The sequence below is a fragment of the Micromys minutus genome (assembly GCF_963924665.1).
Source record: "Micromys minutus genome assembly, chromosome: 16".
Lineage (NCBI taxonomy): Eukaryota > Metazoa > Chordata > Mammalia > Rodentia > Muridae > Micromys > Micromys minutus.
Genome location: NC_137985.1, coordinates 38,006,904 through 38,029,739, shown reverse-complemented (window position 1 = coordinate 38,029,739; position 22,836 = coordinate 38,006,904). Strand labels below are relative to the sequence as shown.

Sequence of the window (22,836 nt, the reverse complement as noted above, 5' to 3'; positions counted from 1 at the left end):
GCTGCGATGTGAAATTGCAGGGTTCCGTTGTGTTGTCTGTCATTAATTGTCAGGGGCAGATCCTCTCTTGCTAAACTAACTTTAAGGACGGTGACATTTTAGGTAGGCGGTGACAACCTTTAGTTGTCTTTTTGACTTGTTTCACATATATCTGATGGCAACTTAGGATAAATTCCCTTCTGGAAAGTAGAGCACTCTCTCTTAGGTATTTGGGACTTGATTCTAAAACTACATGTATCTCACACTCTTTATGTGTGGCCAGGTGCAGTCTGGTCACTTTATAATTAGTATAGTTCCCACACTCTAGAACCTGAGCACTTGGCTCAGGAGGCAGGAAGGTTGTCATGAGTTTGAAGCCAACCTGAGCTACATAGTGAAACCCAGGCCAACCTGGACCTCTGAACGACCTCTTATCTTAGGAAAGTAAATAGATTGACTAAATAAATGATCACAAAAAGTGACTTTCCAAAGAGAAAGCTTAGGCTTGTGATTTGGTCTGTTACTAATATCCTAATTATTGGCCAGTTCCTCAAGCTCAAGACCTGATCACAGGCAGGCATGGTAGCTGAGTACAGTCTCCAGAACTAGATAGGTTCAAACGCCATGCTTACCTGAGCTGTGTGAACATAGCTTTTACTTGGCCTGCTTCAGTTTCCCATGTTCCTGTTCATTCACTCACTCATTGCTTTGAATGAGGTCTCACTGTGCTGTCCTCATTGACGTAGAACTTTAGAGTAGTGCAGGCTACCATCTCTCTCAGCCTCGGAACAGGCAGGTATATACCTGCTCAGTTCTCTTACCTTTAAAAAGGAATCCAGCTGGGCTCGGTGTAGCAGAAGTACTTGGGAAACAGAGGCGGCAGCATAGCCTACGTAGCAAGCTCCAAGACCATGCTGGGTTACAGACTGAGACTCTTATCTCAGAAAGAGTCAATAACAACACCTGCCTCAGTGGTTGTTGTTAGGATCCCATGAGATAACATGGGTGAAGTAATAGAATATCTGAGGCATAATCATGCTTCACACATGGGAGGGGGATTTGTGTTTGCTTTGGTTTGGCTTGACCTTGATCCTGTTGAGAGCAGTTATGTATGGAAAAAAAAAAAATCACATTGCCCTACCAGAAGCTCTGCTACAAAAAAAAGAAATCTATTAAATATACCACCGCGCGCGTGTGCACACACACACACACACACACACACACACCATTTTAGTACCCAGGGCAAGTTCTTGAGCCTCAGTGCTCTTACTAGTGAATAGGGATAACACTAGATACAGCGTGTCCCCCAAAATGGAGGTGATGCATGTAGAATATGGTTCTCAACCTTCCTGGTGCTGAGACCTTCATGCTGTCCCCCTTACCCAATCATAAAATTATTTTTGTTGCTACTTCATAACTAATTTTGCTAGTGTTGTGAATAGTAAAGCAAATATCTGTGATTTCCGGTGGTCTTGGCTGAGCCCTGTGGAAGGGTCATTTGTTGGGACCCACAGGCTGAGAACTGCTGGTGTAGATCATTCTGTGCAAGGCACTCGGTGCACACTGACTTCAGCAAATGCTTTTTCCATCACAGAACCTAAAGCAATGGAGGAAGAAGAGAGCAGTTTCAGCTCTCCTCTGATGCTTTGGCTCCAGCAAGAGCAAAAGAGGAAGGAAAGCATTGCTGAGAGAAAGCCCAAGAAAGGACTCGTCTTTGAAATTTCAAGTGATGATGGCTTTCAGATCTGTGCGGAAAGTATTGAAGGTGAGTGGCTTGTTGGGTCCGTTTTCCGTCAGGCCTTGCTGCTGGTGCTCCTCAGCTCAGAAGCTTGCCTTGTTGGGGAGCCATGATCCTTCCTCCAGCAGTGCCGGCTCTCCTCTGGATCCTCTAGCAGCGCTCCTGGCTCTCTCCTCCGCCTGCCAGCTCTACCTGTTCTGCCTCCTGCATTAGGAAAGCAAATGTATGGTCCAGGCTCAGCCACTTAGCCCTGAGCTCAGGAAAGGCTGTGGTTTTAGTGAAGCAGTGAAGGCCTCCTAGGCAGTAAGTACTAGCAACGTCAAAAGAAATGAAAGATGGCATTGGTTGTAGAGTGGTGAGCTTCCCAAGAAATGAAAGAATTCTGTGAATTCGAGACCAGCTTAGTGTATAGAAAGTTCCAGGAGAAGCAGGGCTCTCCTGTCTCATAAAACCCAATCTCCCCGCCCAAAACAAAAAACAAAAAAAAGGAAGCATGAGTCCTAAAAAAATACATAGACAAACATGTATGAAGATTAATAAGGGGCTGGGGAGATGGCTCAGTGGTTAAGAGCACTGACTGCTTTTTCAGAGGTCCTGAGTTCAGTTCCCAGCAACCATATAGTGGCTCACAATCATCTGTAATGAGATCTGATGCCCACTCTGGTCTGATTGAAAACAGCTAAGTATACTCATATACATAAAAGTAAATAAATAGATCTTTAATTTAAAAAAAAAAGGATTTAATAAGGCTAGAAGTGAACTAGGCTTGCTGGAGCATCCCTGCAATCCCACCACTCCAGAAACAGAGCCAAGAAGATTGGCCACACATTCAAGGCCAGTTTGGGTGATGCAGTGAATTCCAGGCTAGCCTGGGCTACGATATGAAACCTTGTCTCATATATATGTATATGTGTATGTGTGTATATATATCTATGTCTATATATGTATATGTATATATATATATATGTATACACACATACACACAGAGAGATATATTAACTTTTATTGTTGTTGAGATGGTCTCACCATGTAGCCTTCACTGGCCTAGAACTCACTGTAGATCAGACTGACTTCAAGCTCACTAGGATCCATTGAAGGCAGACACCATCACACCCATCCCTGCTAACCTTTTAAAAAAATAATTTTAAGGTTAGGAATGGTGATACATTAAGGGACGTGGGTACTCTGGAGATTCAGAAAGTATGAGTATCCTTGCTGCTCTGGCACGTGGTAAAAAAGCCTGCTGAACAGTGTGCCTAGTCGCTTTCCACATGCAGGGCACTGACGTCAGCTGCAGAATGATTCTCCACACCGGCGACTACACGCTAATGCCTGTAAGACGAGATTCTCTTCTCCCAACAACTTTCTTCTGTTTCCTTTCAGATGCCTGGAAGTCACTGACAGATAAAGTCCAGGAAGCGCGGTCAAATGCCCGCCTGAAGCAGCTCTCATTTGCAGGTAATGGCTAATGCTGCTGTTACTGTGCCAAGACCTCCAAATAGTCTACCAGTTTGTTAGTGTAAACCACGAAACTGAATCTAAAAACATAGAAGCTATTTAAATAATTCAGGGCTTTAGGATATAACCTGTGCACCATCCACTTTACCCATTTACATACAGTTCAGTGGTTTTCAGTTTATCTAGCCTCAGATGTGTCTTCCTATCTTATGACCTAAGCTCATTCCTGGGGAATCAGCCTAGTCTGGATATTTCACATTCCTAATCTGTGACCCTTCTTTCACTTTCAGTCCTTTCTACACTAGGGCATGAAGCTCAGCTGGTCTTGCTCAACTCCCTAGAGGCTTGAGTTCAGTCCCTAGTACCACATTAGTAGGGTTTTATCTCTAAATGTACTACAGACATGAACTTCATGTTTGTTGGCATTGTATATGATCCTGGCACAAGCACAGCCTTAAAATAGAGAGCTTATTCACAATAAAGACTTCATTCTCTAGCTAATAATAATGCCAGAATTTTTTTTTTTTTTGCAATAATGGGGATTAAACCTAAGATGTCAGACATACTAGGCACATACTCTACCCAGCCATAGTTAGAGGCCCTAAGAAGTAATATTTTGGTTAAAATATTGTATACTTAATAAAGATGTGTAGAACATGAGTGTTTGCTACTGCAGAAAGAATCGTGACAGTGATTACAGACCCTTGATTACAGTGTCTTATTTCTTTAAAATACTTTTTAGCCATCCGTACCAGAACATTTAGAAAATGTTCTGGGTGGGCTTTTGTTTTTGTTTTTTACTGTTTTATTGAGTTCTTAACATGTTTACCTTCCTTCTTACTTATTCTATCCTAATTCCTCCTGATCCCCCAACACCAGGTAGAAGAGAAAGGTTAGAGGGTTAGGGAGTGTAGACCTGTTTAAGGTACTTCTGCTGATTAGGGACAATGAATTTCTTGGGGCAAGTCCAATGTATGTTGTCAGGATATCTCCAATTTCTTCTCTTTGCTCTTGAGCACTTGACTGTCCGAAACAACAGCAGCTGGGAGCTAGCTGCAAGGGAAGCAGCATCTGTTCATTTCTTCTCAGCACCTCCAACCCCTCTTGGGGCTCTGGCATTAATCTCCTCTCCAGAGTCCCCAGAATTCCAAACATAAACGATCTGCAGCTAGCAAACATATGCTGCTCCTAGAGTGTAAGACAGTCATATTAACAGCTGTGAAGACACTGAAGCAGCCCCATATCCCACATGTGGTGTTAAGACAAAAACATATTCACATAACTGGGTTTTTTAAGAAACCAAAATGTTCACTATAGAAATGTTTTCATAAAAGAAAAAATGTGAATGCGTTCTCAGAGCGCTTACATAGTATATACAAGGCTCTTGTTCAATCTTACAAAAAAAAAAAAACTTGTGATTCCTGCATTGAGTAGCCATCATGATTATTAAATGAAGGGTACGTGGCATTTCTATACATTCAGCACACAGGCGTCAGCCAGCATTCATCCATACTGACAGGTGGATCCACCATTATTTCACTAGCATTCTAAAGCTAATTTATAAATGTCTGAAGTCCCTGACCCATGGGTAGCCTCAGGCTGCTACTCTCTAACACAACCATTTGTTAATGCTGTGCAGCTTCCTGTTGACTACACCACTCACCACCCTGGTGCCTTTCATTCTGTAGGTGTGAACGGTTTGAGGATGCTGGGGATTCTCCATGATGCAGTTGTGTTTCTGATTGAGCAGCTGTCTGGTGCCAAGCACTGTCGGAATTACAAATTCCGTTTCCACAAACCAGAAGAGGCCAATGAACCCCCCTTGAACCCTCACGGCTCAGCCAGGGCTGAGGTCCACCTGAGGCAAGTTCCATTTTGTCTTCTGAGCTTTTGAGGTCCTGGCTTTGATCTAATGGCAGCTCTTGTCCTGCTTGCCGCTGACGTCTTCAGTAGCAGTGACGCCATCTTTACTCCTTTATTAGAACATTTTTCTAAAAACAAACCTTAATCTTTTGGCTCCAGGAAGTCAGCATTTGACATGTTTAACTTCCTGGCTTCTAAACATCGACAGCCCCCTGAATACAACCCCAATGATGAAGAAGAGGAAGAGGTCCAGCTGAAGTCCGCACGGTAAGTGATCATGCCCAGTCACCTGACACCTCACACTCCTGCAGCTCTTGCATTGAAGGAGAGTTTAATGTGATATACAGTAAGTAGACCACTGCTTCTTCTAGTAGGCTGTGATGTGAAACAGTCATTAATATTTGTAAACTTGTTAATAGTCATCAGAACTCCACACTTCAGCTGGGCATGGTGCTACACACCTGTAATCCCAGCACTCAGGATTTAGAGCAAGAGGATCTCAGGTTTACAATCAGCCCAGCTATGTTCTGGGCTTAAATTAAAAGCCAGCCCGAGTCACATAAGACCATGTCTCAAATAAAACAAGTAATAAACCAAAGTGTGTGAGGCCAGTCGTGGGATGGCAGCTTCCTGGTGATATTTGGGAGATTGAGTCACAGTTTACACTGAGGTAGCAAAAAATAGGAAACAGAAGAAATTTAAATAATTGTAGGATGCATGTATTTAACAGTAATCCTAATAGCTGTTCATGTGACACAAGTCACCATTGTCCTAAAGAGCCCTGCATATTAATGTGGAGCTAGTCAGCATGGGCACATGCCTGTGGTCCCAGCACTCAGGGGGCTGAGGCAGGAGTGTGTTCCCTCAAATTCAAGGTGAGCCTGAGTCACAAAGACCTTCTCTCTAGAAACCCACAGTGGATTCAGGTGTAGTGAGGTCTCAGGACACAAAAGACGGACAGTCTGAGGCACTCTAGTTGAAAGTGAGCAAGTGTGTTCACTCCGCTGGAGTCCTCTACCCACTCCTCAGAACACTTGAGTTCCTAACGTCATTTCTCTCTCTTAGGAGGGCAACAAGCATGGATCTCCCGATGCCCATGCGCTTCCGGCACTTAAAAAAGACTTCTAAGGAGGCGGTTGGTGTCTACAGGTAGGGCTGTTGTTATAGAATATCAGAAAACATTTTTTCCAATTAAAGTGGATCAAATACTAGAGTGGCATCTCTCCTTCGGTTGTTAAGGTTTATGTAGATCTGTTGCAGGGTATTCCACACTCCTGCAGTGTTTGGTGTGGTCATTCGTACTCAGTGATTGGTCGGTACAGCTTATGAGGCGGGGCCAGGCTTTCTTCATCTTTTCACACAATTAACCAATTGGAAAAATTTGTGTTTTACTATCTGGAGAGATGGCTCGACCATCAAAAACACTCCCTGCCCCTGCAGAGGACCTAGCAGTTGTTGGCTGCTGTCTGTAGCTACAGTCCCTACTGACTGCCACGTGGTACACATACATACATGCAGGCAGACACTCATAAACATAAAAAGTAAAACTAAAGTTTTTTAAAGGAAATTTGTGCCTCAGTTTTTTTTGTTTTTTTTTTTCTCCTTCCTGGTCTCCATGCCTAGGTCTCCCATCCACGGTCGAGGTCTTTTCTGTAAGAGAAACATCGATGCAGGAGAGATGGTTATTGAATATGCCGGCAACGTCATCCGCTCCATCCAGACGGACAAACGTGAGAAGTACTACGACAGCAAGGTGCGTGGGTGCCATGGCTTACTCTCTGGGTCCTTCTATTCGCGGTAGGTAGGGGCCATGAAACCTGAGCGCCTTCCATAGCACTTGAAAGAAAGCCTAAGTTCAGGGCTGGGAATGTGGCTCAGTGGTAGACTGCTTGCCTGCTAAGCATTTGTAAGACTTTAGGTTTAATTCAGTAAAATCATAAGTAAGTAAAATAGTTCCTTTCCCCTTATGTGTAGGGCATTGGTTGCTACATGTTCCGAATTGATGACTCAGAGGTAGTGGATGCCACCATGCATGGAAACGCAGCACGCTTCATCAATCACTCTTGTGAGCCTAACTGCTACTCCCGGGTTGTCAGTATTGATGGGCAGAAGCACATTGTCATCTTCGCCATGCGTAAGATCTACCGGGGGGAGGAGCTCACCTATGACTATAAGTTCCCTATTGAGGACGCCAGCAACAAGCTACCCTGCAACTGTGGCGCCAAAAAATGCCGGAAGTTCCTGAACTAAAGCTGCTCATCTTCCTGTAATGGAGTACCAGGACCCAGGGCCACCCAAAGCCATGCTGAAGGACTTCCCAGCACCCCAGAGCTCCAAGGATTGAGCGGGCAGTTGAGGGTCCTCTGGCTGAGCACCCTAGTGTCCCACATGCAAATCATGTGATCATAGTCTTGGAGAGAGAAGGGTCTCAAAGAAAAAAGTCCCCAGATGGTTTTCTCCTGGGCCCTCTCTGTTGAAAAGCCTTGGAAACTGGTTCCTGGGAGATTTGCCTGAAGGGGCATATAGAGGGTTCCGTACAGTGGGAGATGATGGGGTCTGAGCATGTCCTCAGAGAGCAGTTTGTCATCCTCATCTTAGCCCTCTCCCAAGCCCTAAAAGCAATGGGTCGGACAAGACCCCAGATGCAGGGTTGGTGGGGTACCTGGTAGTTTGTTTGCCAGTTAGGCCAGGCCTGTGGCCATCTGTTGAACAAACAGATGGCCTGGTGGTTTTTTCTACTATCTGCCCACTTAAGAAGTTCACTTTGGTTGGGAGACAGGTTTCCTAGCACCTCTGGTGTCAAAAGGCTGTCTTGGGTTGTGCCAATTAATTACCAAACATTGAGCCTGTGGCTGTAAGTGGGAGTGTTACCCTGTGAGCCTTACCGTAGCCAGTGACCTTTCTTGATGATAGGAGCGGCTCCTTCTCCATCCCTTCTCTTTACTCCCTTCTCCCCTCCAACATCCTTCATCTGCTGCTTTCCCATTCTTCCTTCTGGGTAGTGGGAGCTTGCCTCCTTGCTCAAGGACACTTCCTACTTGCTATAGGAAGTGCCTACGGAAAGTCCCCCAAGCCTGTAAGCACTCCAGATGGGGAAGTGGACAGGAGCCATTGGCTGTAACCAGACAGAATTTGGAGATCTCAAAAAGCTCCATTGAGAGTTTTAAAGAGATACATGTAGCAAGATTTTTTTTTAACAAGAGGCTAAAGATTATTTAAATAGGATTTGAGTCATGCAACAGCCAGAGTACAATAGCCAGGGTAAGCCCCACCCCTTCCCAGGACATGCTTGCTTTCTTTTCCCTTTCTGAAGACATAGGAAGATGAATTTCTAAAAGGTCAGTGTCCAGTTGAAAGAACACTAATCACATTTCAAGGCCCCAAACTTGGGGGACTAGACCACATGTGCTGAGGGACCTCTGCCACCTGTGTGCAGCCTGTGGCTGAGCAAATTTAATGACACTACTGCCCTGATTACTCCTTAGGATGTGGACAACCAGCAGCAAATGTTTCTTTCTCCCCCAAGACAATGTCTTGAACCTGTTAAATTAAGTCATTGGATTTTCCTCTGTTCTGTTTACAATTTACTATTTAAGGTTTTATAAATGTAAATATATTTTGTATATTTTTCTATGCGAAGCACTTCATAGGGAGAAGCACTTATGACGAGGCTATTTTTTAAACCGTGGTATTATCCTAATTTAAAAGAAGATCGGTTTTTAATGATTTTTTATTTTCATAGGATGAAGTTAGAGAAAATATTCAGCTGTCCACACAAAGTCTGGTTTTTCCTGCCCAGCTTCCCCCTGGAAAGTGTACTTTTTGTTGTTCCATGTGTAGCTCATCTGCACCCATTGACGTAAATGTTCCTTGGGTCTGCTCTTCATAGTAACTGAGAAGGAAGGTCACCCGCTCCATTAGGCCACTGCCCTCCATGGCCAAGGGATGAGGGTACAGAACCTTAGCACACCAGTTTCTCCTCCTCTTTGCTGCACTGCTCCTCTCCCTCTGGACTGGCTCCAGAGAGCCGAGCAGCAGGCTCCATTTTGCTCCCCTTTCTCTCTCTGAGTTAGCAACCAAGAAGCTGCAACTTGACATCTGCCATCACTATCTGCCTCATAAATCATCTCCTTCCCTTCTCTGCCCACCAACTCCTTGTACCTGCAAAGAACCCACTGACCGCCTCCTGCCCTCTCAGGGGCAGCCTGTTGAACCTGAAGCACAGTATGACCACTCACGATCAAGCAGATCTCTGCGCCTGCCACAAGGTTTCAGGGTAGCGTAGTCCGAGTGGAGGGCAGGGCACCCTTTCTCTTATGGAAGTCAGCAAAGCAATATGATGCAGCCCAGAACTCTCTGCCAGGACTTGTGGCTCTGCTGTGCCTTCCGTCCTGGGCTCCCTTTCCTTCTGTGACCTTAAGAACTTTGTCTGGTGGCTTTGCTGGAACATCGTCACTGTTTCCACTGTGGAAAGCCCCCAGCACTGTGGCCAGGATGGCAGAGATTTCCTTGTCATCATGGAGAAGTGCCAGCAGGGACTGGGGAAAAGCACTCGACCCAGACCTCACCTCCCAACCTCCTTTTACCCATGAACAAGATGCAGTGGCCCAAGGGGTTCCACTAGTGTCTGGTTTCCTTTCTTATTGCACTGTGTGAGGTTTTTTTGTAAATCCTTGTATTCCTTTTTTTTTTTTTTTTTTTTATGAAAAAAAAATGTAAGCTGCATTTGTTACTGAATAGATTAATGCACTGATGGGTCATGCATTCATCTTGAGAGAGACCCAAAGGCCAGTCAGAGGGTGGGGGGAACTCAGCTAACAGACCTAGTTACTGCCCTGCTAGGCCATGCTGTACTGTGAGCCCCCTCCTCATCCTCTTTCTACAACCCCAATCCCTGAGGACAAGGGAAACCCACCTTTCCTCCTCCAGCTGGTTTGCCTTGCCCTCCCACCCACATCAACCACAGAAACGAGAAATTCCTCTTTCAGCTCAGCCTTGAGTCCATTGCCAAAATTCAGCATACCTGCCAGCAACTTGGGGGATAAGCCAGAATATCCCCACAATCGGGAGAAAGGACAACAAAACACAAGGAAGGCATGGCGGTCTCCAAAATACATCTGCTTTGTTTTGAAAGTGACCAAGAGAACCTCCGCACAAAAGTGCAGGTTGAGGACTTTGCGCTGGGTCATTCCCAAGAATCCCCCAAGGGGCAACCCACAGCCCCAGGAGTGACAGCTGTGGACCTCGTAGGTTCTTGGAGAGCCAGCTGACTTTGGCTTTGCTGCTAGAACCTGATGTGGCTGCATTTCCTGGTGGCCAGTGACAACTGTGTAACCAGAATAGCTGCATGGCGCTGACCCTTTGGTCGGAACTTGGTCCCTGGGCTTCTTCATTGCTGCCCACATGTCCAGCACAACCCCTCCCTGTTTTTAAACCAATCACAATTAAGGAGGAAGCCCTGGCACTTCTTAGGTTTTTCAACCCAAACTCCTTTGCCAGGACCCAGCTCACCTCTGTCACACACACACCCACCCCCCCCCCCCCCCCCCCCGGCCAATCCAATAAGCACCATGCAGCAACCTTGATTTAAAGGAAAAAAAGGTAGAAAAAAAAAACTAAAAATAAAATAAAACAAAAAAAATACAACACACATACAAAAATCTTTTAATGAATGTATCTTTCTAAAGGACTGACGCTCAATCAAATACCTGAAAATACTAGAGGTCACAGCCTCATCAGATATTAACTTTTATTGGATTTGGGATTCTTTTTCATAGAAACCAAGTTGGTTTATTGTTGTTGTTATTGTTGTTGTTATTGTTGTTGTTTTTTAAGGAAAAGCGGGTCATTGCAAAGGGCTGGGTGTAATTTTACGTTTCCTTTCCTTCATTTTAAAGCAATACAAAGTTATTGAGCAGATAGTTTTGTGCCGAATCATGAATACCAGTCAAGTCTCACACTCTGAAAACTTGCAACCTTTTGTTTGTTTTGGTTTTCAAATAAATATAAATATATATATATATAGGAACTAATATAGGAATGCACCGTTGTAACAAAGCCTAGTTCAGTCCATGGCTTTTACTTCTCTTAACACTATAGATAAGGATTGTGCTACAGTTGCTAGTTGAGGCAGGAACGTGTCTGGCTCCCAGTGATGCTGACTCCACAAATGGAAAACAAGCCCACGCAGAGCAGAGCTGGTGTCACCTGGGCTCCTCCTGCCTGTGAATGTTGCCGGTCGGTACCTGTACTCCTCGTCTCTCTACTTTCGGTTATGAATGTTGGGGTCACCACCTGCATTTAGGGGAAAAATTGTGTTCTGTGCTTTCTGGTATCTTGTTCCGAGGTACACTAGTTCTGTCTTTCAACCAAGAAAAAATAGATTTGTGGTGTTTGTTTGTTTGGTTTTTTTTTTTTTATTTTTCCTTGAGCTTTAACAGTCTCCTTAGCAAATACAGGTAGTTGAATAATTGTTTCACGAGCTGAACAATGACAAGCTTCATTTCTAGAATAAGACATTTCTCTACAGCTGTGTCATGTACAATGGATTTGGGGGGGGGTGTTTGTTTTGTTCTGCTTCCCTTTTTTTCCTTGTGTTCTTCCAAGCTTCTGGTTAGAGACAAAATGGGGGGGGGAAGGAAAATGTGTCTAAAGTCCATCAGTGTTATCTCCCTGAGACAGGGATGAAGGAAAATACTTTAATAGTTCAAAAATAATAATGCTGAAAGCTCTCTACGAAAGACTGAATGTAAAAGTAAAAAGTGTACATAGTTGTAAAAACAAAAAAAAGGAGTTTTTAAACATGTTTATTTTCTATGCACTTTTTTTTATTTAAGTGATAGTTTAATTAATAAACATGTCAAGTTTATTGCTGCACTCTGCCTGAGCTTCCTTTTGGCCTTGGGGGTGGGGTGGGGAAGGGAGGGACTTGTAAATGGGTTACCTAATGCCTTCCAGCCCTCCCTTCTTTAAGATGGAATCACTCAGCTGATTCCCTTGTCTGGAGTGTCCTCCTTCGGTAAGCAGTGGCTCGTGTCCAGGACCCCAGAGGTTCTGCAGAGAAGGGCTGTGTTACTGTCTGTCCATCTTATCTAATAGGAAGTCAAGTAGTGGTTTGTAAACAGACTGTAATAAAATGAAGGCATATGGGTACCTTCCATCTCCACCTTAAAGCTGAACCGAGATTTGTTTATTCTGGGGAAGGAGGGTGGTTTTCAGTTAGGAAATACTGAAAAGCCACCCGGCCAGGTCATTAACCCTGGCCACTGAGGCTGAACCAAGAGTTGGAAGGCACTACTCTGTACTTGAGGCCGTCCCCAAACAGAACCTCCTCCACCTGGAGTTACCAGTTGGGGCTTTGGAGCTGAGCATTATGGGGACCCCAAATGATCAGGCAGTGTTGCGGGCCATCTTCAACCCTAATGCCCCCTTTGGAGATGTTATTGGATTGGACCTGGAAGAAACAGAGGAGGAAGATGAAGGTAAGTCCTTGACATTGGCTGCCTGGCAGGCCCAAGATTTCCTACAGGACATGGTGAGGCCAGACCCCTCATTCTACCCTTGCAGGTTATTTCAGAGACTGGAGTCTGAGAGGTCCTCTGAATTTCAGTGTGTGTGTCAGGTGTTGGCAGGAGTGATCTGCCAAGGGAAAGCCAGAGTTCCTCTCCGTCATTAGTCCCATACCTCTAAGCCTACCTACCACGAAAGTCCTTCCATGATTCAAGCTTCTCGGTGCTGGCTAAAGTGTTTGATACTCTTAAGTGTTAAATCTTTGACTGAGAATGTCACACCCACCCTCTCCACAGCAAGGATGGAAGACAGGCCGAATGGGATGGTGGCTCAGTTGGTTCATCCTGACATAGCAAACAGAGCTTCATTTCTTGTGCTCTGTTATAAGCTGAACACTGAGCTCATTCTTCCAGGGGAACGGTGCCTGATAATGAAGATGTTTGGGGCAGGAGGAAAGTCTGAACCTCACTGAAGCTTTAGAGTGAAAAACTGAAAAATGGATCCGGAGTAATTTTCATGACCTGGGATGGTTATGGTGGCCTTTGTGTCAGAGGGGGTATAAAGCAAAATGAGAAGCCAAAAAGCCAAAGAAAAGGGTCCAGATCTAAGCTTCACACCCTGGGGCTGTGGTCTAGTGCAAGTCACCAGTGTACAAGTTGTTGAGCTTCTCCTGGCTGAGGAGAACCGGCCAGTGCCCATTTCTCGGTCATGGCCTCTTAGCCATGTTAGTTCCCAGTTTTACTGACATCCACTACTATCTCTGACTGCAAGTTACCTTGCTCTGACCCACACCTGGTCAACTCATTCAGGGGTCATAATGCCAATGCCCAAGGTGGCTTTTTATTTTCTTCCCTCCTGCACATGGGTCCCCCGCCTTGTTTCTTCCCTGGTGCAGATGGAGCTTTCCCTCAAGCACAGGTGGAGCAGTCCAAGGCCCTGGAGTTGCAGGGAGTGAGGGCAGCAGAAGCTGGGGACCTCCACACAGCCCTGGAGAGGTTTGGTGAAGCCATCAGCCTGCTACCCGAGAGAGCGTCTGCCTACAACAACCGTGCCCAAGCACGGCGGCTCCAGGGGGATGTGGCAGGTGAGGGGAGAGCACCAGAGATACACCACACCAAGGACCCCTCTCTCGAAGGGCAGAGATGAATTGGCTGTGGGTGGAGAACAGAGGAGCAGAGACATCCATGCTCCTACCTATAAAATCCAAGATAGTATGGGTTCTGCTAGCTTCATGAAACTACATGAGAATCAAGAGGCTGCATTCTGCTCATGGATTTAAAGGAACATTTAATTAAGAGCCTTCCAGGCAGCCATAGACTTGAAGTGGAGGGCGTAAAGATAAGACATTTATATAGCAGTTACTGTGAATGAGGCACTGTGCACTCAACCAGACTGTAGTAACAATTCTCATGACCCCCCTAGAGGGTATGTATTGTCATTCTGTGTTAGAGATGAAGAAAGGAAGCATACAGGGTTTGAGTAGCTCCCTCATTACACTCCAGTCAAGAAGTGGCTGAGCTAGAATATGAACCCAGGTGTGGGGGGGGGGTTCTAAATCCCATGAAATGGCTCTCCAGGGAGCTCCTAATTAGGAAACAGCACGCAAATTTGAGAGGAAGCAGCATAGGGACCTGTTCCTGAAGGGCAAGTTCTGAAAGATGAGCAATGAGTTGAGACAGTCTCTAGGGGCTTAGAAAGAATGCACAGGCCTGGGAAACTTCAGATCTCCAGGCTGGGTGGAACATGCCTAGTGAAAGGGCCAAAAGCTGAGCCTTGCAGAGGTGGGCAGAGACCCAGAAGTGACCCAGATGAGAAAAGGTAGTTGTCACTCAGGGTTTTGACCTGGGTAGGGAAGGTAACTGGATCAAACCTGTTGTATTCAGTTTCTGTGGCTAGAATGGGGATCACAGGGTGTTGGAGCCCAACTGGATGTGAAAGCTTAAGCAGAGACCTGGTAGTGAGAACATCACAGATAAGACTAGTTGGTGGGGTGTTCCTAGAACCTAAACAGAATTTGAACTGCATCCTAACGACAGGAGGAAGTAGCCCAAGAACACCTTTTGGAGGCTTGTCTGCCATAGGTTGTTGGTGACAGCCTACAGATGGGAAGCCTGGAGATGTAGAGGTAACTGGACTTGTAAAGGCGGGCTGCGAAGAGGGGAACTGAGCTGGTTGCAGAGCTGCTCAGTAGGGAGCATAGCGCTGCTGTGTTGCCACGAAGGGAAGCTCACCTTTCTCCACCATGGTGCTGCGCAATGCAAGGGCCCGGGGAGCCTCTTTGGGAGATGAGAGAACAGGAATTGAGGCAGGGTCCGATGAAAGCAGCTGCTGGGCTTAACAGAAAACCTAAGCTTGAGGTTCCAGGATGACTTCTGAGACTCAACCCAAGTATGTTCCTCTGAGAATCACAAAAATAAAACGGTGCAGCCAGCCCTGGCTCCACGACCTTCTTCCAGTGAAATTAGATACAGAGTAATGAAGACCGTGGAGATAATGAAGGAGAAAATGGGGGAAATACTGCTTTCATAGCCTGCACTGGAAAAGAGGAGACTGACTATAGCAGGAAACCGTTATGTAGTTAATGTTTTGTTTTGTTTTGTTTTTTGAACGCTAGGATTCAGAGTGGGTCACCAAGCACACAGTAGGTGCTAGGCTTCACTTGTGTGAACTACAGCTATTTGGCAGTTCACTAACAATGACCAAATCCTCTAAACAGCATTCACGTTTGGGTACATCAGTATTAGAACATACCAGGAACAGGGCCAGGGAGAACCTTGGACTTGGATCTCAGTCCTGCCCTTGGGCGGCCCCCAAGCCAGTTCTAGCAACCCTTCATGTCCGTGTTAGAAATAATTCCTCGTGGTTCACAAGTCTGCTGCTGGAAGGTGGGTTCTGAGTGGCGGGGATGCTCGGCAGGTGAGCTGGGTCTCGGTTGCCCACACCCGGATGACCCGCGCCCTCTCCCCGTCTCTTCCCCAGGCGCCCTGGAAGACTTGGAGCGCGCGGTGACATTGAGCGGTGGCCGGGGTCGCACCGCCCGCCAGAGTTTCGTGCAGCGCGGGCTGCTGGCGCGATTCCAGGGCCGGGACGACGATGCCCGCAGGGAGTTCGAACAGGCGGCGAGACTGGGCAGCCAGTTCGCCCGGCGCCAGCTAGTGTTGCTCAACCCTTACGCCGCGCTGTGCAATCGCATGCTGGCGGACATGATGGGGCAGCTGCGCGCGCCCACCAACGGGCGCTGAGCGCGGCCGGCAGGGTGATGAATGGGGGACCCTGACCCAACCAGGACCCAAATAAAACTTCCGGGACTCTCTGACTGCGACTGTTCTGTGTCCGCCGGCTTACTAACCAACCTCACAGTGGGGACCGTGGCGCGGGCGGGACAAGGCGGGGCTGGAACGGACACCTGCGCTTGCTCGGCCAGCGATTGGTCCTGCCTTGCGCGGGCTCCGCCCTTGCAGCGGACTGCGGTGCTCCGCGGACTTGAGAGATTGCTGAAGCTCTGCTCCGGGAGGGAGCCAGGTGAGCTACCCCGAAAGCGGGATGCTCCAGCGACCCCCGGATCCGCTACGCTCTCTTACTAGGCCCAAGTCTATTTTAAGCAGCCGAGATTGGAAAAGGGGTGCACGGCGAGATATGGGAGGGAGAAAGCCAAGGCCAGCAAGGAGTGAACCGTGACAGAAGAAGGACAATCCTCTGGGGGAAGGGGAAGGAGAGCGCGCGCGCGTCTGCCTGTCTGCCTGTCTGTATGTCTGTCTGTATGTCAGTGCTGACCTCTGTGCCTGCACAATGTCGAAGTGTGCCCATAGGTATCTTCCTTTGGGTCTTGCTGATTGTGCCTGTTTGTGCCCGTGTCTTGGCGACTTTGGGCCAGTCTACATCAGTGCATGGTAAATTATTGCAGGAATTGCTAGGCCTACATGGCTGGTACCCTTCTCTCAGCAGGCTGGAGGCTGGTACCTGATCATCATGGAATTGCCTCTAAACCAAGCTACCCTCCGACATACACTGCTGCTCCTGCCTGCCCTCTTAAGTTCAGGTACAACCCTGTTCATCCTTTGGCTAAACATTTAAGGGACCAGAGCCCTTCTTTGCCCTCCTTGCATCTCCTCTCAAGATATCCACTCCAGGCTCGAGGGCTGGGTTCTTCTATCCTCATTTCCCTACCATAAGTCTATCCAGGTCCTGGTGAGAGAAACCAGCTGCTCTGTCTCTTGGCCTGATGCCTCTCTGCAACTGGACCTCACCCTGGTCTCTCCAAGCCCCTCCCAGAGGCTGCCTGCTGTGTTCCAGGTCAAGGGGAGCTGGCACCGCAAATTGATGGTCAGACCTGGGCCGAGAGAGCACTTAGGGAGAATGAGCACCATGCCTTCACCTGTCGGGTTGCTGGGGGTCCTGCCACTCCCCGATTAGCCTGGTACCTGGATGGGCAGCTACAGGAGGCCACCACCTCGAGACTCCTGAGTGTGGGCGGGGACGCCTTCTCTGGAGGTACCAGCACTTTCACTGTCACTGCCCAGCGCTCCCAGCATGAGCTCAACTGCTCCCTGCAGGACCCAGGGAGTGGCCGGCCAGCAAATGCCTCTGTCATCCTCAACGTGCAGTGTAAGTATCCCTGAGGTGGACAGAGGACAGACATTCTTGGATCCCAAGCAGAACGGTTTTTTTTTTTTGTTTGTATGTTTGTTTGTTTATTTGTTTGTTTTGTTTTTTGGGTTTTTTTTTTTGTGTCTTCTGTTTTGAGACAGTCTTACTATGTTGCCTAGGCTGGCCTCAAAAGATTACTCATATGTGTGATACGTTTAGCTTTAAAAGGGCATTCATAAACAATATATGAGGGAATTTCTATTTTTGCCCCTACTTTACAAATGAGAAATTGAGACACAAACAGGTTAAGCAGTCTGCCCAACATCATACACAATTAAGAAGTAGGTCTAGGATGCAAATCTAGACCCTTTGTCTGGTTCTCTGCTCTTTTTATTTTTATACTTTTGAGACTTTTTTTCAAGGGTGAGTTTGAACTTCTGTTCTTCTTGCTTCTACTTCCCTAGTGCAGAGATCATAGGACCTTGTGCATGATAGGTAATCACTCTACCAACTGAGCTACATCCCCAGCCCAGGTTTTTTTAATTTTAAGAGTCTTACTATGTATCTAAGAGTGGCCCCAAACTGGAAATCCCCCTGCCTCTGCTTCCACTGAGCCACATCCCTAGTGGCTTTCTATTCTTTTTTTTTTTTTTTTTCTGTTTTTTTTTTTTTTTTTTTTGTTTTGTTTTGTTTTGTTTTGGTTTGGTTTGTTTTTTTTGTTTTTTTTTTTTTTTTTGTTTTGTTTTGTTTTGGTTTGGTTTGGTTTTTTTTTTTTTTTTTTTAGACAGGGTTTCTCTATGTAATAGTCCTGGCTGTCCTGGAGCTTTTGTAGACCTAGAAGCTTTGTAGACCTTGAACTCACAGAGATCCTTCTGCCTGTTCCTCCTGAGTATATATGTGTGTGTGTGTGTGTGTGTGTATGCTCTGTTTGCATGCACACCTACTTGCCAGAAGAGGGCATCAGATCTCTTTATAGAGGGTCATAAGCCACCATGTGGTTGCTGGGAATTGAACTCAGAACCAGTCAGTTTAATTCAGGAATTAAACTCAGGAGCAGCCAGTGTTCTTAACTGCTGAGCCATCTCACCAGCCCATGGCTGTCTACACTTAATCGCTATGAATTGATACTGTACCAGGAGACCCTGCTGTCTGTTCCTTAATGTTCTTTCTGAGGAGACACTCAGGCCCTTGCTCCAGTCCATATTTGGTAAGAAAGGGCCAGAGTAGGGGGCTGTAATGAAAGCAGACTATTCTCTGCTCTGCTCTAGTCAAACCAGAGATTGCCCAGGTCGGAGCCAAGTACCAGGAAGCTCAGGGCCCAGGCCTTCTGGTTGTCCTTTTTGCCCTGGTGCGGGCCAACCCACCTGCCAATGTCACCTGGATTGACCAGAATGGGCCAGTGACTGTCAATGCCTCTGACTTCCTGGTGCTGGATGCTCAGAACTATCCCTGGCTCACCAACCACACCGTGCAGCTGCAGCTCCGAAGCTTGGCACACAACCTCTCGGTGGTGGCCACAAATGATGTGGGCGTCACCAGCGCCTCACTTCCAGCTCCAGGTAAGCAACTAGTGTGACAAAGCCTCGGGTGGGTGCAGGGATCCTGGAACAGAAAAGGGAGGACTTGTTGCCCTGTGGGTAGATTGTGTGAATGAACTCTCCCCAGCCACCTTGGGCAAAGACAGAGTGGTCAGATTTTGTGGCATGTCAGGGTGGGGATATTGTGGAAACTAACAAGTGGACAATCTCCAGGGCTCCTGGCCACACGGATAGAAGTACCACTGCTGGGCATCGTTGTGGCTGGAGGCCTTGCCTTGGGCACTCTAGTGGGGTTCAGTACCTTGGTGGCTTGCCTGGTCTGCAGGAAAGAGAAGAAAACAAAAGGTAGGGCCAAAGGCAGTGATGGCCAAGGGTGGGGGGAAGAGTAACAGTGAAGTTGGATGGTGAGCAGCAAAGGTGCAGGCAGAGGTGGGCAGAGCACTTGCAGGGAGAGACTGTGGGGAGACTGCATACCTTGCAGGAGGCAGGGACGGGCACTGGAAGGGATCTCTGATCCCAGGGCTGGCACTGGGCATTTGATAGACTCTTGGCTCAGGGGTCTTGAGTCAGTCTGGAAGGGCAGGGGGCAGAGCCCAGAATGGTAGGTCACACTGACTCTGACATGGTTTCTTTGTCCTTAGGCCCCTCCCGGCGTCCTTCTCTGATTTCTAGGTAATGCTTTCTGGGGCTGGGCAGATGGGCTAGCTAATCTAAAACACGTGGCACTGGATCTTAAAGTAAAGGACAGTTGGCAACCTGGGATTTCTAGGTTGTCTGGATTGAGCCTCAAAGCAGACTACATATCTGCTGGTACCAGGGTCTATCTTAGATTTTGTCTATCCATTCTATAGTGACTCCAATAACCTGAAACTGAATAATGTGCGCCTGCCACGGGAGAACATGTCCCTCCCATCCAACCTTCAGCTCAATGACCTCACTCCAGATCTCAGAGGTACACTAGGACTAGTTCTCTGCCTGTGCTTAAAGCTCAGAACTTCCAAGAAAGAGAGAGCCTGGTTCTTAGGAGGAGACATATCCCATTAGATAAAGCCCTGTCCTGGGTACCACTCCTTTTGTCACCCACAGGGAAAGCAACAGAGCGCCCAATGGCTCAGCATAGCAGCCGTCCAGAGCTTCTAGAAGCCGAGCCTGGTGGCCTCCTCACCAGCCGAGGTACCGAGCAGATACCTTATTTTCCTCCATTTCTCTTCCCATCCCTGTGGTCCTGAGTACTGGCAGCAGAAAGGGCTTCCCCAAGCTCCAGAGAACCAGGGTTACTAATCCCCTGGCATCTCTGACCCACAGGTTTCATCCGTCTCCCAATGTTGGGCTACATCTACCGTGTGTCCAGCGTAAGCAGTGATGAGATTTGGCTCTGAGCTTGAGGGTGAGGCCCAGGTGGCCTGTGGACTCCCCAGAGTGCCCACCCCAGCGTCTCCTTCAAGCCTTCCTCTGCCTGGCCCTCTAGTGACCATGAAGAAACCACGTCACTGCCATCTGGCCCACCTGGCAAGGATACCATGTGGGTCATGCATGTGTATGTCATTACGCTCTAACCTGCAAGGCATGGGTACCCTTGGCAAGACCATTGGTCGGAATTAAGCCCATTGCACTCACTCAGTTTGGGGCCCTGCATGTGACAACCTAGTCCAGGCAAACCAAACTCTGGCCAGGTGTGTTCAGGTTTCACCCGACATTTTAAGAGATGGGCCTGTTTATTATATGTCCTACATGAGTATCCTCTGCACCTTGTGCAGTAGGCAGAGATGCCTATGTGGGGGACAGGAGAGTCCCTGCACAACTCAGATGTCCTTCCCATGCTATGCAGCTTTGTTCCCTCAGGGAAAAAAACTTAGCCCCTGCTATTATTGTATAGAACCAAATTGCCCTTTGCTCAGGGACCTGGCCAAGCACAAACTAGTCCCTTTTGTTGCATATCTTTCTACCCTTTTGTCCCCACCTCCTCTTGGACATCATAGGTCATACCTTAGACCTTCTTCGAGGCATTAGACCTCTATTGGCTGGGGCCCATGGGTGCCAGCCTTTGATGTTAGCACAAGATGAGCAAGAAGAGGTGACATGTGGGCTGGCTCCCAGGACAGCATGTAGCTATGCAGCATTTTGCACAATGTCCGTATTAAGCACATTCTCCAGGAAAGAGGAGGGCCCAGGGCCTTCTTGGGTTCCCCACGTTTGGCCTTCAGTAATTCACTGTGCGTGTTCTGAGCACTCAGGGTTAGTGGTTTCCCTCTCTGCATGTCTCTCCCACCATGCAGCCACACTCCTGACCAAACCTGGCTGCCCCATCCCATTCTTTAGGGGATGGTCACAGTGGGTATATAACTCAACAGAGCCAGAAGCTTTAGGGGGAACAGAGAGAGTGGGAATCCACACAGCTCTAAAGAGCTAAGAATACTGTTTAAAAAGCAACAAGAAAAGAATCGGCGAACAGCAGAGTAGGGAGTCTACTTTTCCTTCTTCGTATCTTGTTTTGTAATTTTTCTCCTGTTACTGGTTAGGACAGTGCTGCACACACAGTAAACTCCTTTGACCAAAGAATGATGTGTTTGCTCATTTCTTCAAAATTTACTTGTGATTGTTTTTTGAGACCCATGTAGTCTAGGCTAGCCTTGAATTCAGTGTTGGGCAGAGACAATGTGATCTTCTGATCCTCCTGCCTCCACTTCTAAAGTGCGGGGATTATACCCAGGTACTACCACCACGTGTTTTCCCAGTATGTTTTAAAACGAACCCTGCTTCCTCTGTGGGACCTGGTGAGACACAGGTACTCTGCCACCACATAAACAGTAGCCTTTTCTCTTCATCTTTTTCTTTTCTTTTTTTTTTTTTTTTTTTTTTTTTGACATTTCCAGCAGATTTTTCCACAAAGTAGCAAGGGGATAATGCCCTGTACAGAAAAAAAATGTTATGCATCCCTTCACGAATTTCCACGTCACATTATCCTTATGTAGGGCCATGCCAGTCTTTTCTGTATTAAATGAGTTTTCTTTTTCTTAAAGATTTATTTATTTCATATATGTGAGTACACTGCCTCTGTCTTCACACACACCAGAAGAGGGCATCAAATCCCATTACAGATGGTTGTGAGCTACCATGTGGTTGCTGGGAATTGAACTCAGGACTTCTGGGAGAGCAGTCAGTGCTCTAACCACTGAGAAATCTCTCCAGCCCTTAAATGAGTTTTCAATCACACAGCAAGCACTGTGTACCCACCAGGAGCAGTAGTTCAATGTCTGTTAGCCTGATGTGGAACATCAGTGACCGTAAGAACTATAGCTAAGGTGGCCTGCTCCCTGAAAACCTAACGGAGCATCTGAGCTATCGCAGCATACGTCCACTCCTCAGGAGGCAAATTCTATCGCCAATGGTAAGAAAGCAGAGCACATGGCTAGTGTCAGAACGAGGCAGCAACATAGCCTCAGACCTGCCGTGATCACAGCTGGTTGAGTTTGTAAGACACATGAACAGTCTGTGTGTGTGTGTGTTGGTCAGGCTGACAGCCTTTCCTCCAATCCACTGTGGCCCACTTTCTCCTAGTCAGCATATGGCTCCATTACCCATTCAGTTGCTTAAGCCCAAAATATCTCATGCTTGGTTCTACGTCTACTAGCATGTCTCTCAGAGGGGAGAAAATACTGAAGGATTGAACACAGAGGTCCTGCTGGGTTTCCTGCCCCAGCATCTTAGCAATAGATCACACTCTTTGGGTCTGGTTTTATTTCTATGAATTTGTTCAATTTGACCTCCTATGCAATGAGGTCCCCATAAAAATTCCACATAGACAAAGGGAAATTTCTCATTCTTGTGCTGCTGGATTCTAATTCCTGGCCTGCACTTACATCTGTCATGGGAGGTGAGGAGGTGGGAGAGGAAGCAGCAACCTTGCTCAAAGTCCCTGTAGTGGTGGGTGAGGCTCTGCAACCCTCCTTTGCCCTCAGCATCTGGCCACAGCCACCTCCTAGATACTAACCTTTAAACTAACCACTGTGTGTGTGTGTGTGTGTGTGTGTGTGTGTGTGTGTGTCTGTGTGTCTGTGTGCGCATGCAAGTGCATGTGGCTTACAGAAGACAAGTTTTGGTAGCTCTCTCCTTCTATCATGTGAGTTCCAGGGACTCGAGTCAGGTGGTCAGGCTTTGGGGCAA

General features: G+C 47.1%; 3 protein-coding genes across 8 annotated transcripts in view; all 3 read left to right on the top strand.

Moving 5' to 3' along the window:
- KMT2A (lysine methyltransferase 2A) overlaps positions 1-11,574 on the top strand; it is a gene marked incomplete at its 5' end in the record, with an annotated part of 78,173 nt that extends 66,599 nt beyond the window's left edge. For all 3 annotated transcript variants that reach the window (XM_080930297.1, XM_080930296.1, XM_080930295.1), the window contains 7 exons: positions 1,574-1,744; positions 3,101-3,175; positions 4,864-5,038; positions 5,198-5,305; positions 6,104-6,187; positions 6,662-6,791; positions 7,013-11,574. In XM_080930297.1, the coding sequence (XP_080786423.1) occupies positions 1,574-1,744; positions 3,101-3,175; positions 4,864-5,038; positions 5,198-5,305; positions 6,104-6,187; positions 6,662-6,791; positions 7,013-7,288 (1,019 nt within the window). In that variant the 3' untranslated portion in view covers positions 7,289-11,574. The remainder of the gene's footprint in view (positions 1-1,573; positions 1,745-3,100; positions 3,176-4,863; positions 5,039-5,197; positions 5,306-6,103; positions 6,188-6,661; positions 6,792-7,012) is intronic.
- Positions 11,575-12,410: 836 nt separating this feature from the next.
- TTC36 (tetratricopeptide repeat domain 36) lies at positions 12,411-15,798 on the top strand (the record flags this gene model as incomplete). Its single annotated transcript, XM_080930773.1, has 3 exons — positions 12,411-12,519; positions 13,443-13,631; positions 15,527-15,798. 3 exons carry the CDS (start codon positions 12,411-12,413, stop codon positions 15,787-15,789), a joined length of 561 nt encoding a protein of 186 aa, XP_080786899.1. The 3' UTR covers positions 15,790-15,798.
- Positions 15,799-15,988: 190 nt separating this feature from the next.
- TMEM25 (transmembrane protein 25) lies at positions 15,989-21,112 on the top strand. Of its 4 annotated transcripts, none has more exons than XM_080929848.1 (9): positions 15,989-16,069; positions 16,490-16,586; positions 16,841-17,152; positions 18,403-18,693; positions 18,886-19,017; positions 19,314-19,344; positions 19,524-19,624; positions 19,759-19,845; positions 19,978-21,112. In XM_080929848.1, exons 2-9 carry the CDS (start codon positions 16,517-16,519, stop codon positions 20,049-20,051), a joined length of 1,098 nt encoding a protein of 365 aa, XP_080785974.1. In that variant the 5' UTR covers positions 15,989-16,069; positions 16,490-16,516; the 3' UTR covers positions 20,052-21,112. The 4 variants fall into 4 exon arrangements, with proteins under 4 accessions (XP_080785974.1, XP_080785973.1, XP_080785976.1 ...); XM_080929847.1 differs by having other exon boundaries at positions 15,998-16,069; positions 16,493-16,586; XM_080929850.1 differs by lacking the exon at positions 15,989-16,069 and adding an exon at positions 16,177-16,293 and having other exon boundaries at positions 16,493-16,586.
- Positions 21,113-22,836: the final 1,724 nt, after the last annotated feature.